The following is a 20398-nucleotide window of genomic DNA, read 5'->3' as shown; positions in this document are numbered from 1 at the left end:
GCAGAGTGCCACGTGGAGGGGTCTGACCTTGATCCTCTGGGAGGGTGTGGGGAAGGAGAAGAGTCAGGGCGCCATGTCTGGCTGGGAAGATGGTGGAGGCGGCTGGAGAGGAGGGTCATCAAGAGGGCAGCCTCTCCTGTCCAGGGTCTCTAGCCCTTTGTGAGCCAAGGCCTGCACTTACAAGGGAAAGATTGTCTCTTCACAGTTTCCCCTCCAAAGCCTATTACTGTGGAAGGTCCTACCTTTCTCAGTTCTCCCGACTCCTTCCCTCAGAGGCCTAGATTCCTCATTATCTCCCTCCTTCCCTCTGCCCCCCAAGCTGGTGCCAAGGCCTGTTTATGTCATCTTTGCAGAATCTCTCCTTGGAGGTGGCTGCCTCTCAGGGGTAGGTTTTTAGCATTTCACATCTGGATTCTTGTCATGGCTTGCTTGAGGGGGTGGGGTCTGCCTGCCTCAAGTCTCTCCCCAATCCAGTCTATCCTCTATTCAGTCACCAAAGTGATTTTCCTAAGATGTAGATCTGACCCTGCCCTTCACCTCCTCACTCAATAACTCCAGTGGCTCCCTATCACCTCTAGAATCAGGTACAGAAATGCTGTTTGGGGGTGGCTAGGTGGCACAGTGGATAGAGCACAGGCCCTGGAGTCAGGAGGACCTGAGTTCAAATTCAGCCTCAGATACTTATTAATTACCTAGATGTGTGGCCTTGGGCAAGCCACTTAACTCCATAGCCTTGCAAAATCCTAAAAAAAAAAGACACAACAAAAAAAAACAAACAACTAAAACAAAGTTAAATCCAGAAATGCTGTTTGGCATTGAAGCCCTTTATTACCTGGCCCTCCTCCCTGGCTGATACACATCTGTACATGAATACAAAACTTGTAGAAGGTAAATATAAAGTACTTAGCAGAGAGTGTTTAGAGCCTTGAGGGGTGCCCCCCCCCCCAGTGTATACCAGAGCTGGTCCTCCCAGTAGCCTGCCTGTCTCTTCTGCTTTATCTCTGAAAAGGAGAGAGAGGCTGACAGGGTGCCAGAGCATTCTATGCACCAGAGCAGAGCCTTTTTTTCTGAGCAGAATGTTTTAAATGTGAAAACCAAGTGGTGGTTTGGATTTTTACTTCTCTGGGAGGCTTCCCTGGGAAGCCAGAGAAACTTAAAAGGCAGGCAGAGGGGAGGAGGAGGAGGAGGAGGAGGAAGAGGCTTTTAGGAGGGGCAGAGCCTGAAGGTGAGAGATGGAATAACCAGTAGCCCAATGCGATGTATCTGGGTCCTAGAAGGGAGTAAAAGATAAGAAAACTGGAAAGGTAAGAATGGGCCCTGGCATGAAGAGCCTGAAGTGGCATATTGAAGGGAGGGAGTTCCTAGAGTCCACTCATTGGGGGTGGCAGGACCTGACATGGTCACTGGTGACTTTAGTAGTCCAGATAAGAGGTAAGGAGGATCTGGATTTTGGGAGGGGCTATTTGAATGGAGAGATGTATGGGAAGGCAGAAATGGTGAATGGAGATTTGGCAATGGATTATCTCTGGAGGGTGAGAGGGCAGGGGAGGTTGACTCAGGGTTGCAAGCCTGGGTGCTTTTAGGGAGAAGATGGGCTTCCTCTTTATCCCAGACTAGAGTAAAAGGAGAGAATGGTGGCCCCGGTCAAAAGAAGGTTCAGGCAGAGTCATCAAGAGGAACTGGCTCTTCATTAAAGCAAGAAGGGAGATCTTCTGAGGGGGTGGTTGTTCTGGTTCAAGGAGAGAAAAATTAGGAACGGTGACTGTTCCCTAAAGATGGGGGCAGCTTCCATGACAAGGCCTGAGGGGCATCAGGCAAAGCAGCCAGCCAATGGATGGTGGGCCTGGAGCTGAGCTACCCAGTGTGACTGGACTCATGATTGGAGTACAAGACAGGACCCGCAGCTCCCCAGGTGAAGGGAGACCAGCTCGGGATCTGGTGGTCCTGTAGGCAGAGAGTGCCTTCAACTGCTGCCTGCAATTTTTCTCCGTGGCCCATGTTGCCCAGCCTCTGCCTCACCACTCCCCTTGTCACTGGCTACCTCTCCTTGGTAGCAGCCAAGGTCAGGCAGGGGCTAAGTGCTAGAGGAAGGTGGTCACTGGGACTTCTCTAAACCTCTAAACCTCGTGTCTTCCCTAGTGTCCTGGACCAGCTGGCACTTTCTACAGGAAGTCCTTGAATATCTTGTTTTATCCAGAGTTGGGACCTAGCAGAGTCTTCCCTGAAATAACCACTTTTTGCTTCAGGTCTAGTTTTGCCACTTCTGAGAAGTCTTCTCCTATCATTCCCCTGCCTACTTCTGAATTGTTCCTTTGAGAACAATTTCCTCTGGGAAAGTGCCACTGGGGCATGGCAAGAGGCTTAGGGCAGGGGTGCTAGCCTGCTGAAGTGGGAGCTGGGGCCCTTGTCCTCTCCCCCAGGCTATGGCCTTATGTGTGATGACCGTCATCTAACCAGAGTCTGAAGGACTCTGTGATGTGAGGGCTGAAAAGGGTCTAGTCAGAATGATCTCCCTTCTTATGTACATCAGGTAGGCTAAGGGCTGAAGAAGTGGGGTGGAGCTAGAAGGTGGAGAACTTTCCAGCCTGAGCAGTGAAGTGATAGGGGCATGGGATTGAGGCAAGGATCAAACAAGTAAGCAATAAACACTTAATTAGATTAGCCTTTGTGCTACTAAGTGCTGGGAACAGGAAAAGAGGCCAAAGAGTCCCTATCCACAAGGAGTTCACAATCTAATGGGAGAGCTAGGTGATAAAAGAACCTAGGAAGCCCCTGGAATTAATTGAGTTGGGGGGTTGGGGTGGTATGGGTGGCATGATCAGACTGAATAGGGGGTGGTCTGGAGGTCTATACTAGAGTGAGGACAGGGTCAGAGGAGAGAAAAGGGCATATTGGAGAGATGATGTGAAAATATAAACCTCAGGCTTTGGCAACAGCTTGGATAAGGGTGAAAGGTGTGGAGAGAGAATGAGGAGTTCAGGATGAGTCCTTGTTAGGTTGTGAACCTGAGGGGCTGGGAGGATGATGCCCCCCCCCCCCCCCCCCCCCGCCAGGGGAGGGTTGATAAAGATAATGAGTTCTCTTTTGGATATTTAAGTTTAAAACATGAATTTAAGATGTCTATTAGGCATTCACTTCAGGATGTCTATCTGAGATTATAAAACAGAAGAGAGTTTGGGGCAGGAAAAGTAGATTTGAGAACTCTCAGCAAAAAGATGGTAATTAAATCTTTGGGAACTTATAAAATGACCAGTGAAGTAGTATAGAGGGAGTAGAGAAGAGGACCCAAGACAGAGCCCTGAGGGACTCATAGGTTGGAAGACATGATCAGGAGAAGCATCTGGCAAAGGAGACAGAGAAGGAACCAAGGTCAAGAGGAAGAAGGAGAACCAGGAGAAAAAGAGAGTTGTCCTAAAAACCTAGAGAGAAGAGAGGACCAAGGAGGAGAGAGTGACCCACAGTGTCCAAGGCCGCAAGAGGTCAAGGAGAATGAGGCCAATGGATTTGTCAATAGGAGATCATTGGTAACTTTGGAGAAAACAGAATGGGTGGAATACTACGTCAGATGCCAGATTGTAAAGGGTTGAAAAAAGAGCAAGAGAAGAGAAAATGGAGGTTCTGATTATAGACTGGCTTTTGAAAGAACTGAGTTGCAAAGATTAGATGAGAAATGGCATGATAGTTAAGTGAGGGTTTTTGAGGGTGGGGGAGACATGGACATATCTGAGGCACTTGAGTAATCAGAGATAAGGAAAAGGGGAGAAGAGGGAGCTCTTGGTAAATAGCCTCCATTTTTTTCCTGTAAAACATGAGGTTCTCAAGGTTCTCAGTTGACTGATGGGGAGGAGCCATCACAGGTTTGGGAAAGAATGAAAAGGTTTGGAAGAACCTAGATGGCAAGTAGGATAGCTTATAAGGCAAGGAGAGCAGTACTGGCTTAGTGGCACGAGGGCTTGCTTGATGTTGGATAACATAAACTTGTCATGGACTCAGTGAGAACAACTGAGCAATTTTCTCCACTTTTGATTAATAGCACAGTTTGTAGGTATGAAGGCAAGTAATGGTGGGACTGATCCAAAGCAAAGACTTGGCTGGGTGAATCATTGAAATGATGAGGGGGCCAAGGAGTCAAGGGAGGAGGACAGTGTAGAGTTGCATTGGTTCACTAAGGGGGTCAAGATGGGGAGAAGAGGAGAGAGTGGCTAGGGCAGGGGACATGGCCAAGAGAAAGAACTGATATGGCAAGGGACTGGAGGTCATGGTGTGATGAAGAGGAGGGATCTGTAGAGATAGAGAGAGAGAGAATATTATGGTTGTATATGGGCATTTGTATATGGTACATTTGTGGGTTTAACTCTCTTTGTATGTGACTGTTATGGGGGAGAACAGTAGCTCTTCAGTGAGGTGAGTAGATTGAAGAATTAAGTGGTTAGAGAGTTTGAGGAAGAGTCAGAGAGTGGCTAGGGCAGGGGACATGGCCAAGAGAAAGAATTGATATGGCAAGGGACTGGAGGTCATGGTGTGATGAAGAGGAGGGATCTGTAGAGATAGAGAGAGAGAAGGGGACATGGCCAAGAGAAAGAATGATATGGCAAGGGACTGGAGGTCATGGTGTGATGAAGAGGAGGGAGGGATCTGTAGAGATAGAGAGAGAGAGCTCTTCAGTGAGGTATTATGGTTGTATATGGGCATTTGTATATGGTACATTTGTGGGTTTAACATTTGTGGGTTTAACTCTCTTTGTATGTGACTGTTATGGGGGAGAACAGTAGCTCTTCAGTGAGGTGAGTAGATTGAAGAATTAAGTGGTTAGAGAGTTTGAGGAAGAGTCAGAGAGTGGCTAGGGCAGGGGACATGGCCAAGAGAAAGAATTGATATGGCAAGGGACTGGAGGTCATGGTGTGATGAAGAGGAGGGATCTGTAGAGATAGAGAGAGAGAGAATATTATGGTTGTATATGGGCATTTGTATATGGTACATTTGTGGGTTTAACTCTCTTTGTATGTGACTGTTATGGGGGAGAACAGTAGCTCTTCAGTGAGGTGAGTAGATTGAAGAATTAAGTGGTTAGAGAGTTTGAGGAAGAGTCAGTATATATATATATATATGTATTGAAGTCCCATATATATACATATATATATATATATATGTATATATATATGTCCCCTAGTAGGAGAACTGGAGTGGGGGAAGGAGAGAAAAATTGTGAGCCATTGAATTATTGAGGAAGGAAGGGCAGAATGGAGAAGAGTTCTATAGACAGCAGCTTTCAGGATTTTGATTGGGTAGTAGAGATATGAATGTCATGAACCTCAAAGAAATAGGGCTTACCAAGGGCTAGCAGTGGGGGAGAACTAGGAAAAAGTAATGGGAGCAAGTATTCCACTCCTCTCTCCTGCTCTGCCTCAACCTATGCACCTAAGAGAATGAGTGAAGGTGCAGCCAGTACTGGAAAGGGTGGCCAGGGAGGCTGTGTTATCAAAGGGAAAGCCAGTTTCAGTAAGAACTAGTAGATGGAAGGAGTGAGAGGAAAAGACTTAAGATGAAGGAAGTTTGTTGCCTATGGCACAGGTATTCCAGAGGGCACAATGCAAGGACTGTGTGGAGTTAGGTTGAAACTTTGGGATGGGAGAGTTGAGGGAGATGGGATTGAAGAATTGGGTGGTAGGGGATAAGGAATGTATTTAGGATGATGATCTGCAGGAGCTCCGAGTCCCTGGGATGTGAGGGGTACGGCCAGGAGGGAGAATGTTCATCGCTGAGTAGAAGGCTGTTGGGCCCTCAACAGAGAGGGAACTTTAGAAGAGGGATGCATGATGAAGGGAAGGTAGCAAGTTTTGTTTTGACATATTGAGTTAGAGATGTCTTCGAGACATCCAGGGAAGAGAACAGGGTTGGATAGATTAGATCCTGGGAGTCCTATTCATAGAGATGATAACTGCTATAGCCATCAAATGAGAGGTAGAGAGAAGAGAGGAGATGCCCAGGCTAGATTGGGCAAGCCCCTTGTTTTATATGCTGCTCCTTTTTTTCTGTGTTCTTGGTGGGGGGTGTTTCTAACAATAGGAGACAAGTTTCTGGGAGCCACGCTGGAAAGCCAGTCTCATCATTAGTCAGCCAGTCAGTCAATGATTGTTTATTGAATCCTTCCTTGGTGACAGGCCCTGGGCAAAGGGCTGGAAATACAGAGACAAGAGGGAACCAGCCCTTGCCCTTGATGGGCTTCCATTCTAATGAGGAGACAACATGTTTACAAAGAGGTACATACTATATACATACTATATACAAAATGAGTAGAAGGAGAAGGGGGCACCAGCAGTTGGGGGTGGGGTAAATCTTTATACAGAAAGTGACATCTGTAAGAAAAAAGGGATTCTAAGGGCTTCAGTAAGGAGGGAGGACATTTTTGGCATGAGCACAGTCCAGGCAGAGGTCCAGAGGTGGGAGATGGGAGTGCAGTACTCTGGAGCAGCCAGCGGGTCTGTGGGGCTGGATCACAGAGCATAGGAAGCCCTGGAAAAGTAGACAGAGGAGTTTGCAGTGAATCCTGGAGGCCATAGAGAGCCACTGGAAGTTGTTGAGCTGGGGTGAATGACATTGGTGGCTGTGTGGAGGATGGATGAAGAATAGAAGAGGTCTATGTCAGGGAGTGTTGCCTTTTGGTTATCTGAGGGTGGCAGTGAGATGGTGGAGAGAACCAGAATCCTTTGAAATGGGGTGATAGAAACAGGAATTATCACCTTTGATACTTTGAATGACCTCTGACTTCAGTTATTGTGGGTGCTCCCTCTCCATTGCTCTGGATTGTTGGGGTTGAAAAAGTCGTTGCTGAGTGACCCTGCCCTTAGTGGTGAGCTTCTCTGTACTTAGTGAGGCTGATTCCTGAAGGATGGACCCATAATAGCCTTTCCTCTTCAGCATGGAAGGGTCCATAAAAATTCATATTCTTTTATCAGTGACTTCTGGAACCCAGGGTCACCTCCCAAACATTGGGGAAGGTATCAGTAGAAGATGAGAATGACTCCCCCTGCCCCGCCCATTCACTATTGAAAATGTATCAGTTATAACTACCACTGTATATCCATATAAGAGAACAAGCTACATATTGTTAAAGAGTTTCTGTGAAAAGGGACATTGAATAGATTCAGTTTTGTTTTGTTTTGCTGTTCATTTATTTGGCTCTACTCTGTTAAATGCTAAGGGTTTATATAAAATTTTATTCCTTGTTCTGTTGATTTGATTATTAATCTTTTTGATGGTTGCTTATAATAAAAATGGAAGGAACAAGAAAATGTGTATTCTATTAGAATATTCTATTCTTTTCTATATTCTATAATCTGAAACTGGATGGAGTTGCTAGGAAGAGGGAAGACTTTGAAGTAAAGCTATATTGGTTATGGAAGAATACTCAGCAAGAAGAGGCAAGGCTAGTCCTGAGATGTTCTCCATTGCACTTCACTCTCAATGGGCTGTCAGCAAGGGATGAGAAGAAAGATGGCTTGATGACTGATGAAAAGCTTGGACTCATTCCTGTGCTGGAGAATTATTTTTAGATGATAAAAATAAAAATATTTTTTTTACAAACAAGACAGCTCAATTTTAAAGACAAATCAAAATAAACAAAAGTACAGTGATGATGATGATAATGCAATGACCATGATGATGAGGTTGGCAGTGATGATGAAGATTTTTAATTTGTAAGAACACTAGTTTTGAAATTGAAATCTGTAGCTTTGAACCTTTGACTTCACACCCACTTGATATGGGATCTGAGGGAAGCCACTAAACTCTTTTGAGCTTCAGTTGCCTCTTTGGTAAAATGGGGTCAAGAAGACTTGCAATTATATAGTTCATGTGGTATTTATGGGAACAATTCTATGTAGAAACCATAAAATACTCAAGAGATGATATTGGTTAGAACATGGAGGCCCAATGGATTTAAGAACTGGACTAGAGTGATTTGACCATTGAGTTAGAGGCAGATCTGGGACTCAAACCCAGGGCATCTGAAAAGGGCAAAGAGATGGAGAGAGGCAAAGAGAGACTAGTGAAATATCTTTATCAGCCCCTTTGGCAGTATTGATGATTTTAAAGGAGGCTACCTTGTTGGGAAGGGCATTGGGTCTGGAGTCAAGAGGATCAGGTTCAAGTCCAGTCTTAGCAGTTCTGTGACCATGAGTAAGTCTCTTCCCTCTTTGAACTTCAAGGTCCTCATCTACAAAATGTGACCAAGAATTCCTTTTCTAACCTCAGAAAATTTCTAAGATATTTAAATTAAATTCTGTAAAAATAATATTGTTTTTTGTGCTGAAATAAGTCCATGAGTAGCATTCGATTTTAGAAAGGATCTTAGAGTTACTCATGTAATTTTGAGGAAGAACGGGGACCTTTGAGATCACTTCTGCAGCCTAGCCCTCTCATTGTAGTGTTTGAGAAGAGAAAGTTTTGATCTTAGAATCAAAAGCTGCAGTTCCAACTCTGTCCCAATATGCAACCATGGCAAGACTGCTTCACTGAGCTGGGCCTCTGTGTAAAGTCCCTTGTAACTCGAACATTCTGTGACTCTCCAGAGAATGAAATTTGAAGACCTTAGAAAGAAAGTGACTTAGCCTATGGCTTAGAGCTGAGATCCAGGATCACTGCTCTGATCTCCAGAGCTGGTTGTTGGCTTTGCACTAGAGTGAATTGATAGGAAAAGACCCCTAGTGACTGTTTGAGGCTTTCAGGGCCAGTGGTCCAATGTTGAGCTATAGGCTAGTTTCAGTTCTTGAGTCCTGAGGACCACCAGTGCGGGGTGGGGGGGTGGGGGTCGGGAAGCATTTTCTTTGATGTGGTTCAGTGCCTCAGCCAGCAAGAGAAAAGTGGCTATTTAAGAGCTGCAAAGAATCAAAAGAGTTCCACATTTTTCTAGTGCCAGGGTCGTTGCCTTGTGAGTAGAGTGAAGAGGGTGAATGGGAAAGGAGATGTGGAGTTAGTATTTGGCCACTTATTGGTTCTGGAAAGGGAGGAGGAGGAGGAGGAGGAGACAAGAATGCCTGGGAGCAGAGCAGCCCAATTCTTAAAGATATTCTCCAGAAAAAGATAAAAGAATAACAGATCTAATAACTATTGAGAAGTGAAGAGAAAACAAGGAACTTGGGGGGCACTATGGGGGGAACCCAGCCAGGGAAACTCAGTGCATGAGGGCCTTTCAGCTCCCATAGCCTCAGAAGACACCAGCCTGGAAGCTTCAAAAGCAAGCACAGGCTGGCTTAGAGACTGGAAGACTAGAGGACTTCAGGGGGGAGGCTTTCCACTGTGGGCCCAGGGTGGGGAGACCCTCTACTGTGGACCCAGGTGGTGGGGAGGCCCTCTACTGTGGGTCCAGGCATGAAAATAGGAGCCAGGAAAGGTAACAAAATCTTAACCAAGATAGCAACAATTAGGCTGCATTTGCTAAGATGCCATTCCTGTCAGAGAGCATGTTCACCTTGGTTTTGAACCTGCAAGGCTGGGGTCCCCATCACAAAACAGAAAAATGAGAAGAGGGTTGTTATGGGGGAAAGATGATGAGTTTGATAGAGCAGTAGGACAATCAATTGGAAATACTTAGCAGAATGCTAGTGATATAGGGTTGAAGTTCATCAAAGAGACTAGGACTAGACATAGAAATTTAGAAGGTATTTGCAAGAAAATAATTCAACCAATGAGATCACCAAGAGAGAGTATGGCTAGAGAAGAAGAAAAGGAATTGGGACCAAGCCTTGGGAGAGACAGAAATTTGGAATAGGGGCTTGAGGTCAGACAGTTTGAAATTGAGAGTGATGGGCAAGTCAAGGAAATAATATGGTAAGAGAGGCATAGTGTCTGGGATTAGGAAAATGATGATTCCATTCTGGTCACCCTGTGTTGGAGTATCATGTTCAAGTTTGTGGGCTCAGATTTAAAGAAGGACATTGACAAAGTGGAGAATATCCAGAGGGAGGTAACCAGCATAAGGAAGGAATTTGAGATGATGATACAAGAGGATCATCATGTTTTGCCTGGAGAAGAAAAGACTGGGGGGCCATGCTAGAGGCCTTTAAAGAGGTGAAGGGCTGCCATTTTGAAGGTCTAGACTATTTCCCTCAGGGGGCTGAATTAGGAACTGTGTGCAGGTTGCAAAGAGGCTGTCAAGAGAAACTTCTTAATGATTTGTCTGACCTCTGCCAAGGGAGGCAGTGAAGTTTCTAGTCTGTGTAAGTCTCTAAACAAAGGCTTGATGATTACATATTTGAACATAGTGCAAAGGGGATTCTTGTTTTGGGATGGCTTTGATTGGATGACCTCCAAAGACCCTTCCAGCTCTTTTTGAGTCTGAGACATTGTAGGTTGTGGAAATTGAAGTTGGTAGACTGGAAGGCCAGGGTATTCTAAGGGACATCCCTGTCAATATATTGAGGTCTCCAAGGGTAAAGGGTAGCAGTTGGGGTAGAAAACTACTATACTTGACAAACTAGATGGATGTGTTGGTGTCAGTGAATGGATTGGACAGAGTGGGTGAAGACCTGGAAGTGGTGGTGAGGACTAAGGGGAAGAGTCTTCCTGCGCTAGACTGTTTGGGGCAGAAGGAATGTGACTTTCCATGAGTACTGAAAGGGGGAAAAATCTGGGAGGAGGATCCTTAGCATGGAGATGGGGTTATTCATGAGAAGAGGCTTGGACATTTGGGTAGCAGGGTTGAACTGGATAGAGATGAACATATAGGGAGAGATTGCAGGGCAGAAGAATTTGCCACAGAGGAGGGGACAGGTGTTTGCCATAAGATAAGGGGAACCCATTTCAGAGGGGCCAGGAGTGATGATCATTGACTTCCTAAAGATGAAATATAAAAGAAGTCCCCAACCCAGGGCATTATGAATTCTCCTTCTTCAGCATAGTCCTTGTGAAGGACTGCTTCTGGCCTCTAGTTGGTTTGTCTGGTGCCAGAGGCTGCTAAAAGCTTGGGCATATGTCCTCCTTCTCTCCTTCCACCTGGCCTGTAGTAGTAACAGGAATAGTGGTCATCCTTCTTTCCTTAGGGTCCCATGGCTTGTGTGTGGCAGCAGGAATCAGATCCCACCAAGGGTTTTGATGCATTGCTTGAGGTAACCAAGGGGATGGTGGGATTCTTCCACAGTTGGCAGTGGCAGCTGGTAATTGTGAAGGATGTAGGGAGGAACTAAGGCTGAGGGAGCAACAGAGGCAGGATAGGACAGTGCCCCCATTTCCCTGGCTCGAGTAGTGATGATAAGTCATAATTTCTCCCTCCAAAGTTCTTTAGGGTAGGGAGCCAAAGTATTGTTAGCCTTACTTTATGCATGCTGAAATGAAGAAGTTGAGGCCTGCTAGTAGCTTACAAGTCTAGGACCAGTCTCCATTCCATTATGCCATCCTGTCCCTGACAGTGTCCAGAGCAGTGAGGTCATCCTGTCACAAGTTCAGCAGACAAGGAAATGGGGTGGGATATGATAGCGGGGGCACGAGCCAGGAATGTCCAGGACATATCCATGGTCCTGAAGAGTCAGACGTTAAGGGGACCCTGGGAGAAACTGAGGAGTGGCTTTCACTTACACTGATGTCTTAACATTGTCTGGAACTGGCCCTGGATTCTCTGGAGCTTTGAGATTTCTATCAGGTTCCACCACCCTGGAACAAACTTTAAATAGGGACAGTCTGTTGTCTGAAGGCTTGGCTCTTTAAGGGGACCAATTCAGATCCTCAAGTATTAAGTTTCTACTGCATTCAGGATCCTGAGTTTGGTGAGAGGAGATAGAAATCAAAGATGCCATATTCCCTGTCCTCCAGAGTTGATGGTCCAGTGAAGTAGGTGGGCACAGATGAATACCCCCCATAGAGAAGGAAATGAAAGCCAAAGATAACCTTGGAGTCAGTGCTCAGGAGCTGGGGGAATGGTGGACAGAGAATTGGACTCCATGGAGGAAGTAGAGGACTGAGTTCAGGGGACAGTCTCTGAAGACCTGGAGGTAAAGAGATGAGACTGGGGGAAGAGCAAGTCAAACATCTGGAAGCAGAGCAAGCAGGGAGGCAGATGGTGGCAGACTGGGGTGGCCAGGCACTGGGAAGCCACCAGACTTGTGCTCAGGGGCACAGCATGGAGAACAAGATTAGGATTTTATAGTTGCAGGTTCTTAAAAGATCATCCTAGTCCTTCATTTGACAGATAAAGAAACTGAGGCTTAGAGAATTCCAGGATTTATCTCAGGTCACAAAGAGAGACAATAGCTGTACCCTTGGAAGAAGCTTGGTCATGATGCCATACTGAGCAGCTTGTGAAACCACTATGGGGCACTGATGGCTCTGTTCTCTGGTCTGGTAGGTTCAGGGCATCTAGAATGGCCCATTGGCTCAGCTATCTGAAAAACCCAGAGGTTTCTTTGTCTTCAGAAGCCCCAGTAGCATTATTCAGCACTCTCCTAGACTGATCAGAGGCTTTCTCAGAGGCTTGCCGTCCATTACCTCACCTGCTTTGTCCCCAGCTCTTTTCACAGTGTTTTTTTGAAGAAGACTAGCTAGTTGGGAGCTGCTGCTGCCTTCACAGCTGGAAGGAAGAGCACAAAGCCAGTCCCAAAGTCCTCCAGCCATGATGCTTCCCTTCTAGAGCCCATGCAGTTCTCCAGTTCATTCCTTTGTGAATCTGGCTCAGCTTGGTGGGCCTGACCTGTGAGGAACTCCAGGTCCCTCAAGACTTAGGTAAGGCTCACCAGGACAACAGGGTAGGAGCTGATTGTGGAAACTTCCACTTGCCAGAAATCCCTACTTGGATAGTGTTGGAAGAGCAGCATGGGCAAGGCCAAAAGAGCTCCTCTTGGGAGGGCTGCTAGGTCCACCACCCTGTTTGGGAGATACATCCTGGGGGTTGTCTTTGCCCTCAGGCCCTCCTGGCCTCCCAAGTCAGGATCAGGGAATAGAGACCATCAAACATCTAACTCTGTAGACAGTCATAGCAGCTCTCCTGGGTAGGGAGTTAGGATGGAAGGGACTTGGACTGGGTTTCTTAATTTTATAGAAGTTGCTTCTCCCTTGAATCCTATAGGATCCATTCACACACTCTCAGAGTGGGAAGCAACCTCAGAAGAACTCTAGTTCCAACATCTCAGTCAAGTGCTTGGCTAAGTCTCATGTTCTCTCCTTCATATCTGGCTATGCTGGGATGCTCTTGGCATCTCCTCTGCTGAGGACAGGGCAGGGAAATGGACATAATGACTTAGACATTTTACTTCGGTTCCAGTTCTTTGGGGGACTTCATTAACCTCCTACCCCACCCCATCCAAGAGGGCTCTGGAGCTAAGGAATCCATCACTTTCTAATCCCAGGGATCATTCTCTGAAATGTCACAGGATGAACATTTACTCCAGATCTGCCTGCCAGAATCCTCTAAAACTGGGAATTAGAACTAGTTACAGAACACACAAAGGTGTAGACATCTGGAATATCACAGGCAGAGTGACTGGCGCTCAGTTAGTGCCATTAGCTGGCCAGGGAAAGGGCACAGGAGCACTGAGGGAGGCCCTGTGATTTGATTGATAGAACTTCCAGGGAAATCTAATGGAAACAGTTGGACTCTCTTTCAAGTATTCACTATTGTGGAACAAGTGGGAGCTGGTTTGGGCTAGTGGGAAGGGCCTTGGACTTGGAAGCAGCTCGCATTCCATACACTTCTGTTAAGTTCAAAGCATTTTGGGGTACATGAAGCAGGACACAGTTCCTGCTCTCAGGGAGCTCAGTCTTCTTGGGGAGACAGAATGTGGACACCCATAAATATGAAAGATGAATGTGAAATCCTAACAAAATACTCAAGGAAATTTGAGTCCAAACAGCCTGGTGGCAGCCAGATAGAAAGGTTCCGTTCCTGCAGATGCCATTTTGTTAGCTGTGTAGCCTTCTACAAGTCATCCCTTCACCAACCAGCTTCCTTATCTATGAGCTGGATGTGAGCATTCCTGCACCCCACCCTTCAGGGTGATTTGGACAAAGGACTTTGTAAGCATCTATTCTTATGAAACCTGAGGAAGGAGGACCATGCTCCAAACCAGGGCTGTTTGCTTAAAGGTACTTTATAAATGCTGAATTTTTGGAGTTGAATTGAATTGGAAAGAATACTGGGGCAAGAGTTTCAACTGGCTTCCCTCCTTTACTATGGTTTGACTATGTATGATCATGAATACTTCTAGGATCATAGATTTGGGGATAGCAGCAACCTTGGAGATCATCTAGTCCAGTCCCCTCATTTTCCAGAAGAGGAAACTGAGGTCTAGAGAGTGACTTGTCCAAGGTCAAATGGTAAATAATAGCAGAGTTGGGGAATTGCACCTCCCCCAACTTCTTCCTAATGTACTGTGCCTCTCAATAGAGGAAGGGTGGAGAAACTTCAGCACGATCTTCAAAGAGTGTTTACTAAGGAGGCCCTTTGTACAGGTGACTCCACTCAGGTCTGGAACAGATGCAAGGACTGAGAGAGAACATGCCAGAGGGGACTAGGTCATCTGCAAACATTGAAGTTATATAAAGTAGTCCATGAGATGGGCATGAAGATATGGGAACTGAAGTCTGTAAGACAAAAGCTGAAGGCTGTGGAAAGATTGGGGAGAACAGAGGAGGCTGCCTGGAAGAGGTGGCCATGAGGCAGACCCTGAAGGAGGCTGCCACTGCCTCTCCGGTATGGCAACTGCTGTTAGGAACCAGCTCGATCCCCGTCAGGCCAGACCGCTTCCATGTGATTTCCTCACACTCATAACACCTCAGAGAAATGAAAGAATTTTTGTTCTTTCTTTTAATTAAAATTCTTTGGGGAAACTTTGCTGCTCATTTGCGTGTACAGCAGCGCCAGCCCGTGTGAGCTGGTGAGGAGTAGGCTGGTGAGATTCACGCCTCCTCCACAGCACACTGTCAGCACGCCTGCCATCTTGAAACACAGCTCGCTAGCTAGGGAAGTGTGGGGCGGCCTCCTGAGTGGAAACTGTCAATCCTTATAGAATGAGGTGCTTTCTGGGTCATTGACTTCTTTTGTATATAGAAATAATTTGGGAAACAAAGGCTCATTGGAGTGAAAAGGTACTCCTTTCTTGGAGTTCTGATTTACTGGAGGCAACTTAGACCATCAAATCCAAACCCAGTCACTTTAGAGAGGGGGGGGATGATATCTCAGGAAAGGTCATAGTAAATGCCAAATTGTTTACTTTTGACTCTCTACCTAATACTTCAATGGATAGAATTGGCCTTTCTTTCTGAGACTTTTTAACCTGGACAACCCCATTGTGTGTGTGTATGGACACACAGTGTGGCTTGCCCTGGACCCCAGACACCAGGGGGATGACCCTAGGATCCCAGCTCCCAGATCTGGACCCACCATGCTGCTGCACACAGTGATAGAGTACAAACCAACAAAACAACCAGGATCATTTGGATGATTTTATTTTCTTAAGGTGGATAACCTCTGACTGATTTTAATCTCTTCCCTTCTTCCCAATTTTCTGAAAGCCCTTGATTGAGAGTCCTCACACTCATCCTGAATTATATGGAAGGGAACAAAGGGAGAATGAAAATTTTCACTATGCTGGCCACTTTGGCAATGCCTGGACATATATTTGTACCACTGGGTTTCTTCCAGGACAAATCTGAAAATGGGCTTTTGTGTTTGGGGTATGGCTGAAAGAAGGACAATGAGATGAGAGGGTAGAGTACCCATGTTATACTGCATTAATTTTCCATCAGGCACTCAAACTCTCTGGGCCTTCACAGGAATTGGGTATCAGCCTTTGGTGATGAGATGATATTGGGGAGCCCAGGAACGCAATTGTCTCTTGATTTTCCATCCCTAATAGAATTGAAGAGCCAAGAATTTACTCTTTTAAACACCAAAACATTTAGTTTTTGTTCACAGTGCTCCCACATTAACCTTTGTCAAAAACACTATGTTTTAAAAATGAAAAATAGAACCAGAAAAACCTCAGCAGGAACAAATGGACTTTTGTAGGGGCTTCTATTCTACACTCGTAATGTCAGGAGCCCAAGGAGGTTGGTACAGTTTGACCACATTTCCCAGAATTTCCTTCAATGATCCAAAGCTATCCAGTGGCAATTTTTATACTCAGCAAGCCAAATACACAAACAATCCTCTTAGAAAACACACACACGCATACACACATACACACAAAAGCCAAAAAACTATCGTGCGATTTCTTTTTACAGTCCATATTTTAAAATGAACACTCATTTGCTTTTTTTCAGTTTTCTATAATTTTTTTCCTCATCTGTAAAACACCACAAGATTTTCCCTCCCCACCCTCCTCAAAAAAGTCAAAGAAGAAAGCCCACATCTGGATGTAGAAAACTCACGACTAATACAAGAATCGCTGGCCCCGTCCTGGCCCGGTTTGAGTTCCTTGACTGCTCATTGGATGCATGTGTCTTTTGAAGCTTTTGTAAACAGCTCCAACGGGGTGACAGTCAAGATGGGAATCTCAAGCTAGGTCTGTGCCGTTGGCTCCTCCAGGGGTGAGCCCTAGGCAAGGAAGAAGCAGCCCTTGCTCCCCTGGGTGCCTCTGCTTGCTGGCCGTCGTGGACCCCAGGCCTTGAGGAATGCTGAACCTTTCTCCTGGAAACCAAAGGCAAAGTGGGCCAGTTGTCTCCACTCTGCCTCTTCTCCGAGGTGGTGAGATGGCCCCAAGGCCAGGGGAGTGCTTGTTTGCTACACAGAATGTAATGGCTCTGAAGAAAGCCAAATGAAGTGGATGGCTTGAGCATACAATGACTATGGTGAACACACTTTGTATCCCTCTGAAAGCCCTCTTGGGGGAACTTTGCAAATGTGTTTATAAATGTTTATGTCTAGCTATCTACCTACCTACCTATCTAGCTCTCTCTATATATCTGTATATATGTACTTTTGCAAAAATTGTGACTTAAGGAAATAGAGGGGAGGTGTGAGCATAGCTCAGGTTCCCCACCTCACCCCCCACCTTTTCTCCTTTGGCCTTCAAGGGCTGCCCATTGTGGATCTCCACCATCGGTGGTGGTGGGCTTGTCTCCATTGGTTTCACCACAGGCAAATGGATCCATCCATCCCCACGCATTCCTAGCAGAGGCCAATGTACTTGAGATTGTTCTGAATGATGACATCCGTGACAGCATCAAAGACAAACTGGATATTACTGGTGTCAGTAGCGCACGTGAAATGTGAGTAGATTTCCTTGGTCTCCTTGTTGCGGTTCAAGTCCTCGAATTGGCGTTGAATGTAGACTGCAGCCTCCTCGTAGGTGTTCTGGCCCTTGTACTCAGGGAAGCAGACGGTGAGCGGGATGCGCCGGATCTTCTCCGCCAACAGGTCCTTCTTGTTCAGGAAGAGGATGAGGGAGGTGCTGATGAACCAGTTGTTGTTGCAAATGGAGTCAAAAAGACGCAGGCTCTCGGCCATTCGACTCTGCAAGGGGAAGGAAGCATTGGGGTTTAGTCAGAGCCACAGAAGAAGAGAGCAACGCATCCTCCCCTGCTTCTGGAAACCAAGACTCAGGAGAGCACACAGGAGAGGGTCCCTTCCAGGGACAGGAAGCTCATTACCCACCGAAGCAGCCCATTCCATTATTGGGCAATCTAGTTGTTAGAAAGGTCGCTCTTATATTGAACTGAAATTGGCCTCCCTGGCACTTTCTTCCATCGGTCCTGGCTCTCTGGACCCACAGGGACAATGAACCTTCAAGTACTTGAAGACAACACGGACACTTCCTTCCCTCCCCCCAAACACATACACTTCTCTGGCTTAAAATCTTGGAGGAGAGAATCCTGTAGAAGAGGGTGGGGAAAGCCCAGTTCTCTCAATGGATTCTCTTCATCCTGGCCACCCTCTTCTAAACTAGCTCCATCTTGTTCATGTCCTTCCTAAAAAGTGGTGCCCAGAGGTGGAAGTTGTTGTTCTCCAAGCAGGACCCAAGACCGCGGGACCATTGTCTCCCCTGGGCTAGACATCGATCACATTGTCAATCACATGCTGCCGACTCTTATATTGCGCTGTGGTCAGTGGGAAGCCCCACATCTCTTTTCCACACCCTTTGACCTAGCCTCCTCTCTTACCCTCTTACCCTTGAGTGCCTGGTTTGGGGGGTTTCATTTGTAGGACTTCATATTTATCACTGTTTAAATCTCATTGTGGTCTCCCAGCATGTCTTATGGACTCACAGAACCTCTCCAATCGCAGAGGAGGAACATGATGCTCTGAGGCTTCAGGTCACTGAGCCAGTGGAAACCTAAAGTAGAGAATCCCCCGGGCAGTTGCTTCTGCCAGAGGAGAACGAGAGTAGCAGCGAGAGCCTCCATTGCTGTGCTCTGGAAAGGCAAGGCTACAGAGGAGCAGACTGAAGAGCAGAGGACGCCATTTGTCCAACCTGGCTGGCGAGGGTGGAGGTCCGAAATGCTTCTGTCCTCGTCATCCCACCTCCTCTGTGCCAGACTTACAGAGAAAGGCAGATGACTGGCCCTGCCCACAAGGAGCTCCCAGTCTAGTGGGACAGACATCATGCAAACAGCTATGGACAACCAAGCCAGGGACTGGACGGATAGGAAATGATGGACAGAAGAGGCATTAGACTGAAGAGGGAGCCGGAGAGGCATTCTGAAGAAGGCACTTCATTGAGGATAGTCTCAGCTTGAAGAGCTCCACCTGCACTAAGACTTTTGGAAGAACTTGCAGGGCCCTGAGCTCTCCCTTGCTGGCTTCTGCCCATTCCTTCTCCATGCTCCCCTCCACTCGGCATCCTTTCTTTTCCTTTTCTCTCATCATAAGCTCCAACCCCAACCTGATTCACCCCAGAGAACCTTTTGTCAACAATTCTCAGGCTTTCCCTTCTAGGGCCAAGAGACCAATGGCCCCCAAAGATAAACCTCATGAGGTTCCTGCACATGGACTTTCTGGTGTCAATTCCAGTTCTTTGTACTATTCCCTGCTATCTCCTAAAGAATCTTTCTAGAGGACTTGAGTCTGCTAAGTGTCAGAACCAAGATTTAACCCCAGGCCTTCTCACTTCAAGCCCAACATTCTTTTCAATATCAAGTATGGGAGGAAGTGAGCTGGGCACTGAGTTCCCTTGAGAGTCCATGGATCAGGCTGACTAGAAGGGCTGAGATGTTCTGTGACCTAACCTTGGAGCCTGTTCTGCCTTCTGCTGTGCAAAGGGGCAAGAAGACCCTGCCCCCTCCTGATGCTACACTGACCAGGACCAGGGAGCAAAGGGGTCTGCTGTATTCTATTCTGGTCACAGTGTGCTTAGACCTCCATTGGCCTTAATAAATGCTTGTGGATTGGTCAGACCATGGCTGGAGCACTGGCTTCCCTTTTAGTTGGGCATCCACAGACCCAACTGGATACCCAAAGGAAAGGGACACGTGAGGGTGGGTGGCAATGGGTCGCCTCCAGAGGGAGTGGGCTCCCTACCCCTGAAAGTCTTCTGTTAGAGGCTGGGTAGCCCCTGGGAGGGAGGGTTGTACTCTGTTGAGAAGGTGGGGCTTTAGCTCTAAGCATTGTGAGTGTAGAGAAGTAGTTGCTTTCATCTGCACATCTTGTCTGTTCCTAGAAGAGGGTGGAGGTGGAGTGCTTAAGGAGCCTATTCCTACCTCTTCTGCCAGATCACTGTTTGAATTCCAATTGTACCATTATTTTAGCATGTCATTGTCCCTCTCTGGTCCTCAGTTTCCTCCACTGCAAAGTCTGGATTTGATTCTAAAGTTCCTCTTAACTCAGCACCCAGAGTTCCAGCCCTGATTCCTTTACAGAGTCTGGAATTGGGGTAGAGTTTTAGCTTGTCTCAGATTATGGCTTTATAAAGGAAAACCAAGAACAAAATGTCAGCATCTGGGGTCCTATGTGGGGCAGATGAGCCCATACCTGATGGGGCCCTAGGAGGATGGCCAATCGGGGCTGACCTTGGGGCAATGGGGAACATCTTCCTTCAGAAAGCATTTATGAGACCTGGTGGATTGTTTTAGCAGAAAGAACAAGGCCTGACATGCTAATTAATTAAGAGCCCTACCCCTATTGGGTTCTTAGTCTGCCTGGGATATGATTTGGTTCTGTTTGGGAGACTAGTTTCCATTACCTTATCCCCCTGTTTCCAGGAGGTCTTGATCTTAGTAGAAAGCTTTCATCTATTTGACTTTTCAGATAGATGGAGGAAAAAAATGGAACTCGGACTCAAAACTTTACACAACTGGCAGAGACCCTTTTGAAGGCATCAGGGTATGGGCAGAGGATCCTGGCCTTGGAGAGGGAGGCCTGGCTTGACCACTGGCTTTCTTGGGTGATAGGCAAGCCTCTGGTTTTCCACTTGTACTTCAGGGAAGGGCCTTACTTGACCTCGGAAAGCATGTTCTGCTTACATGTTTTGGGGCT

The 20398-nt window shown here is 46.6% G+C and overlaps 2 protein-coding genes across 3 annotated transcripts in view; one reads left to right on the top strand and one right to left on the bottom strand.

Annotated features, from left to right (window-relative positions):
- RSPH14 (radial spoke head 14 homolog) overlaps positions 1–20398 on the top strand; it is a 170996-nt gene that overhangs the window by 24497 nt on the left and 126101 nt on the right. The window lies entirely within an intron of this gene.
- The window catches only part of GNAZ (G protein subunit alpha z), a 46402-nt gene continuing 41468 nt past the window's right edge, over positions 15465–20398 (bottom strand). Inside the window, exon 2 of the mRNA XM_074206433.1 lies at positions 15465–17440. Coding sequence (XP_074062534.1) covers positions 17096–17440 — 345 coding nt within the window. The 3' untranslated portion in view covers positions 15465–17095. The remainder of the gene's footprint in view (positions 17441–20398) is intronic.

This window comes from Macrotis lagotis, chromosome X (genome assembly GCF_037893015.1).
Source record: "Macrotis lagotis isolate mMagLag1 chromosome X, bilby.v1.9.chrom.fasta, whole genome shotgun sequence".
NCBI lineage: Eukaryota > Metazoa > Chordata > Mammalia > Peramelemorphia > Peramelidae > Macrotis > Macrotis lagotis.
This window is presented reverse-complemented; position numbering and strand designations above follow the sequence as displayed.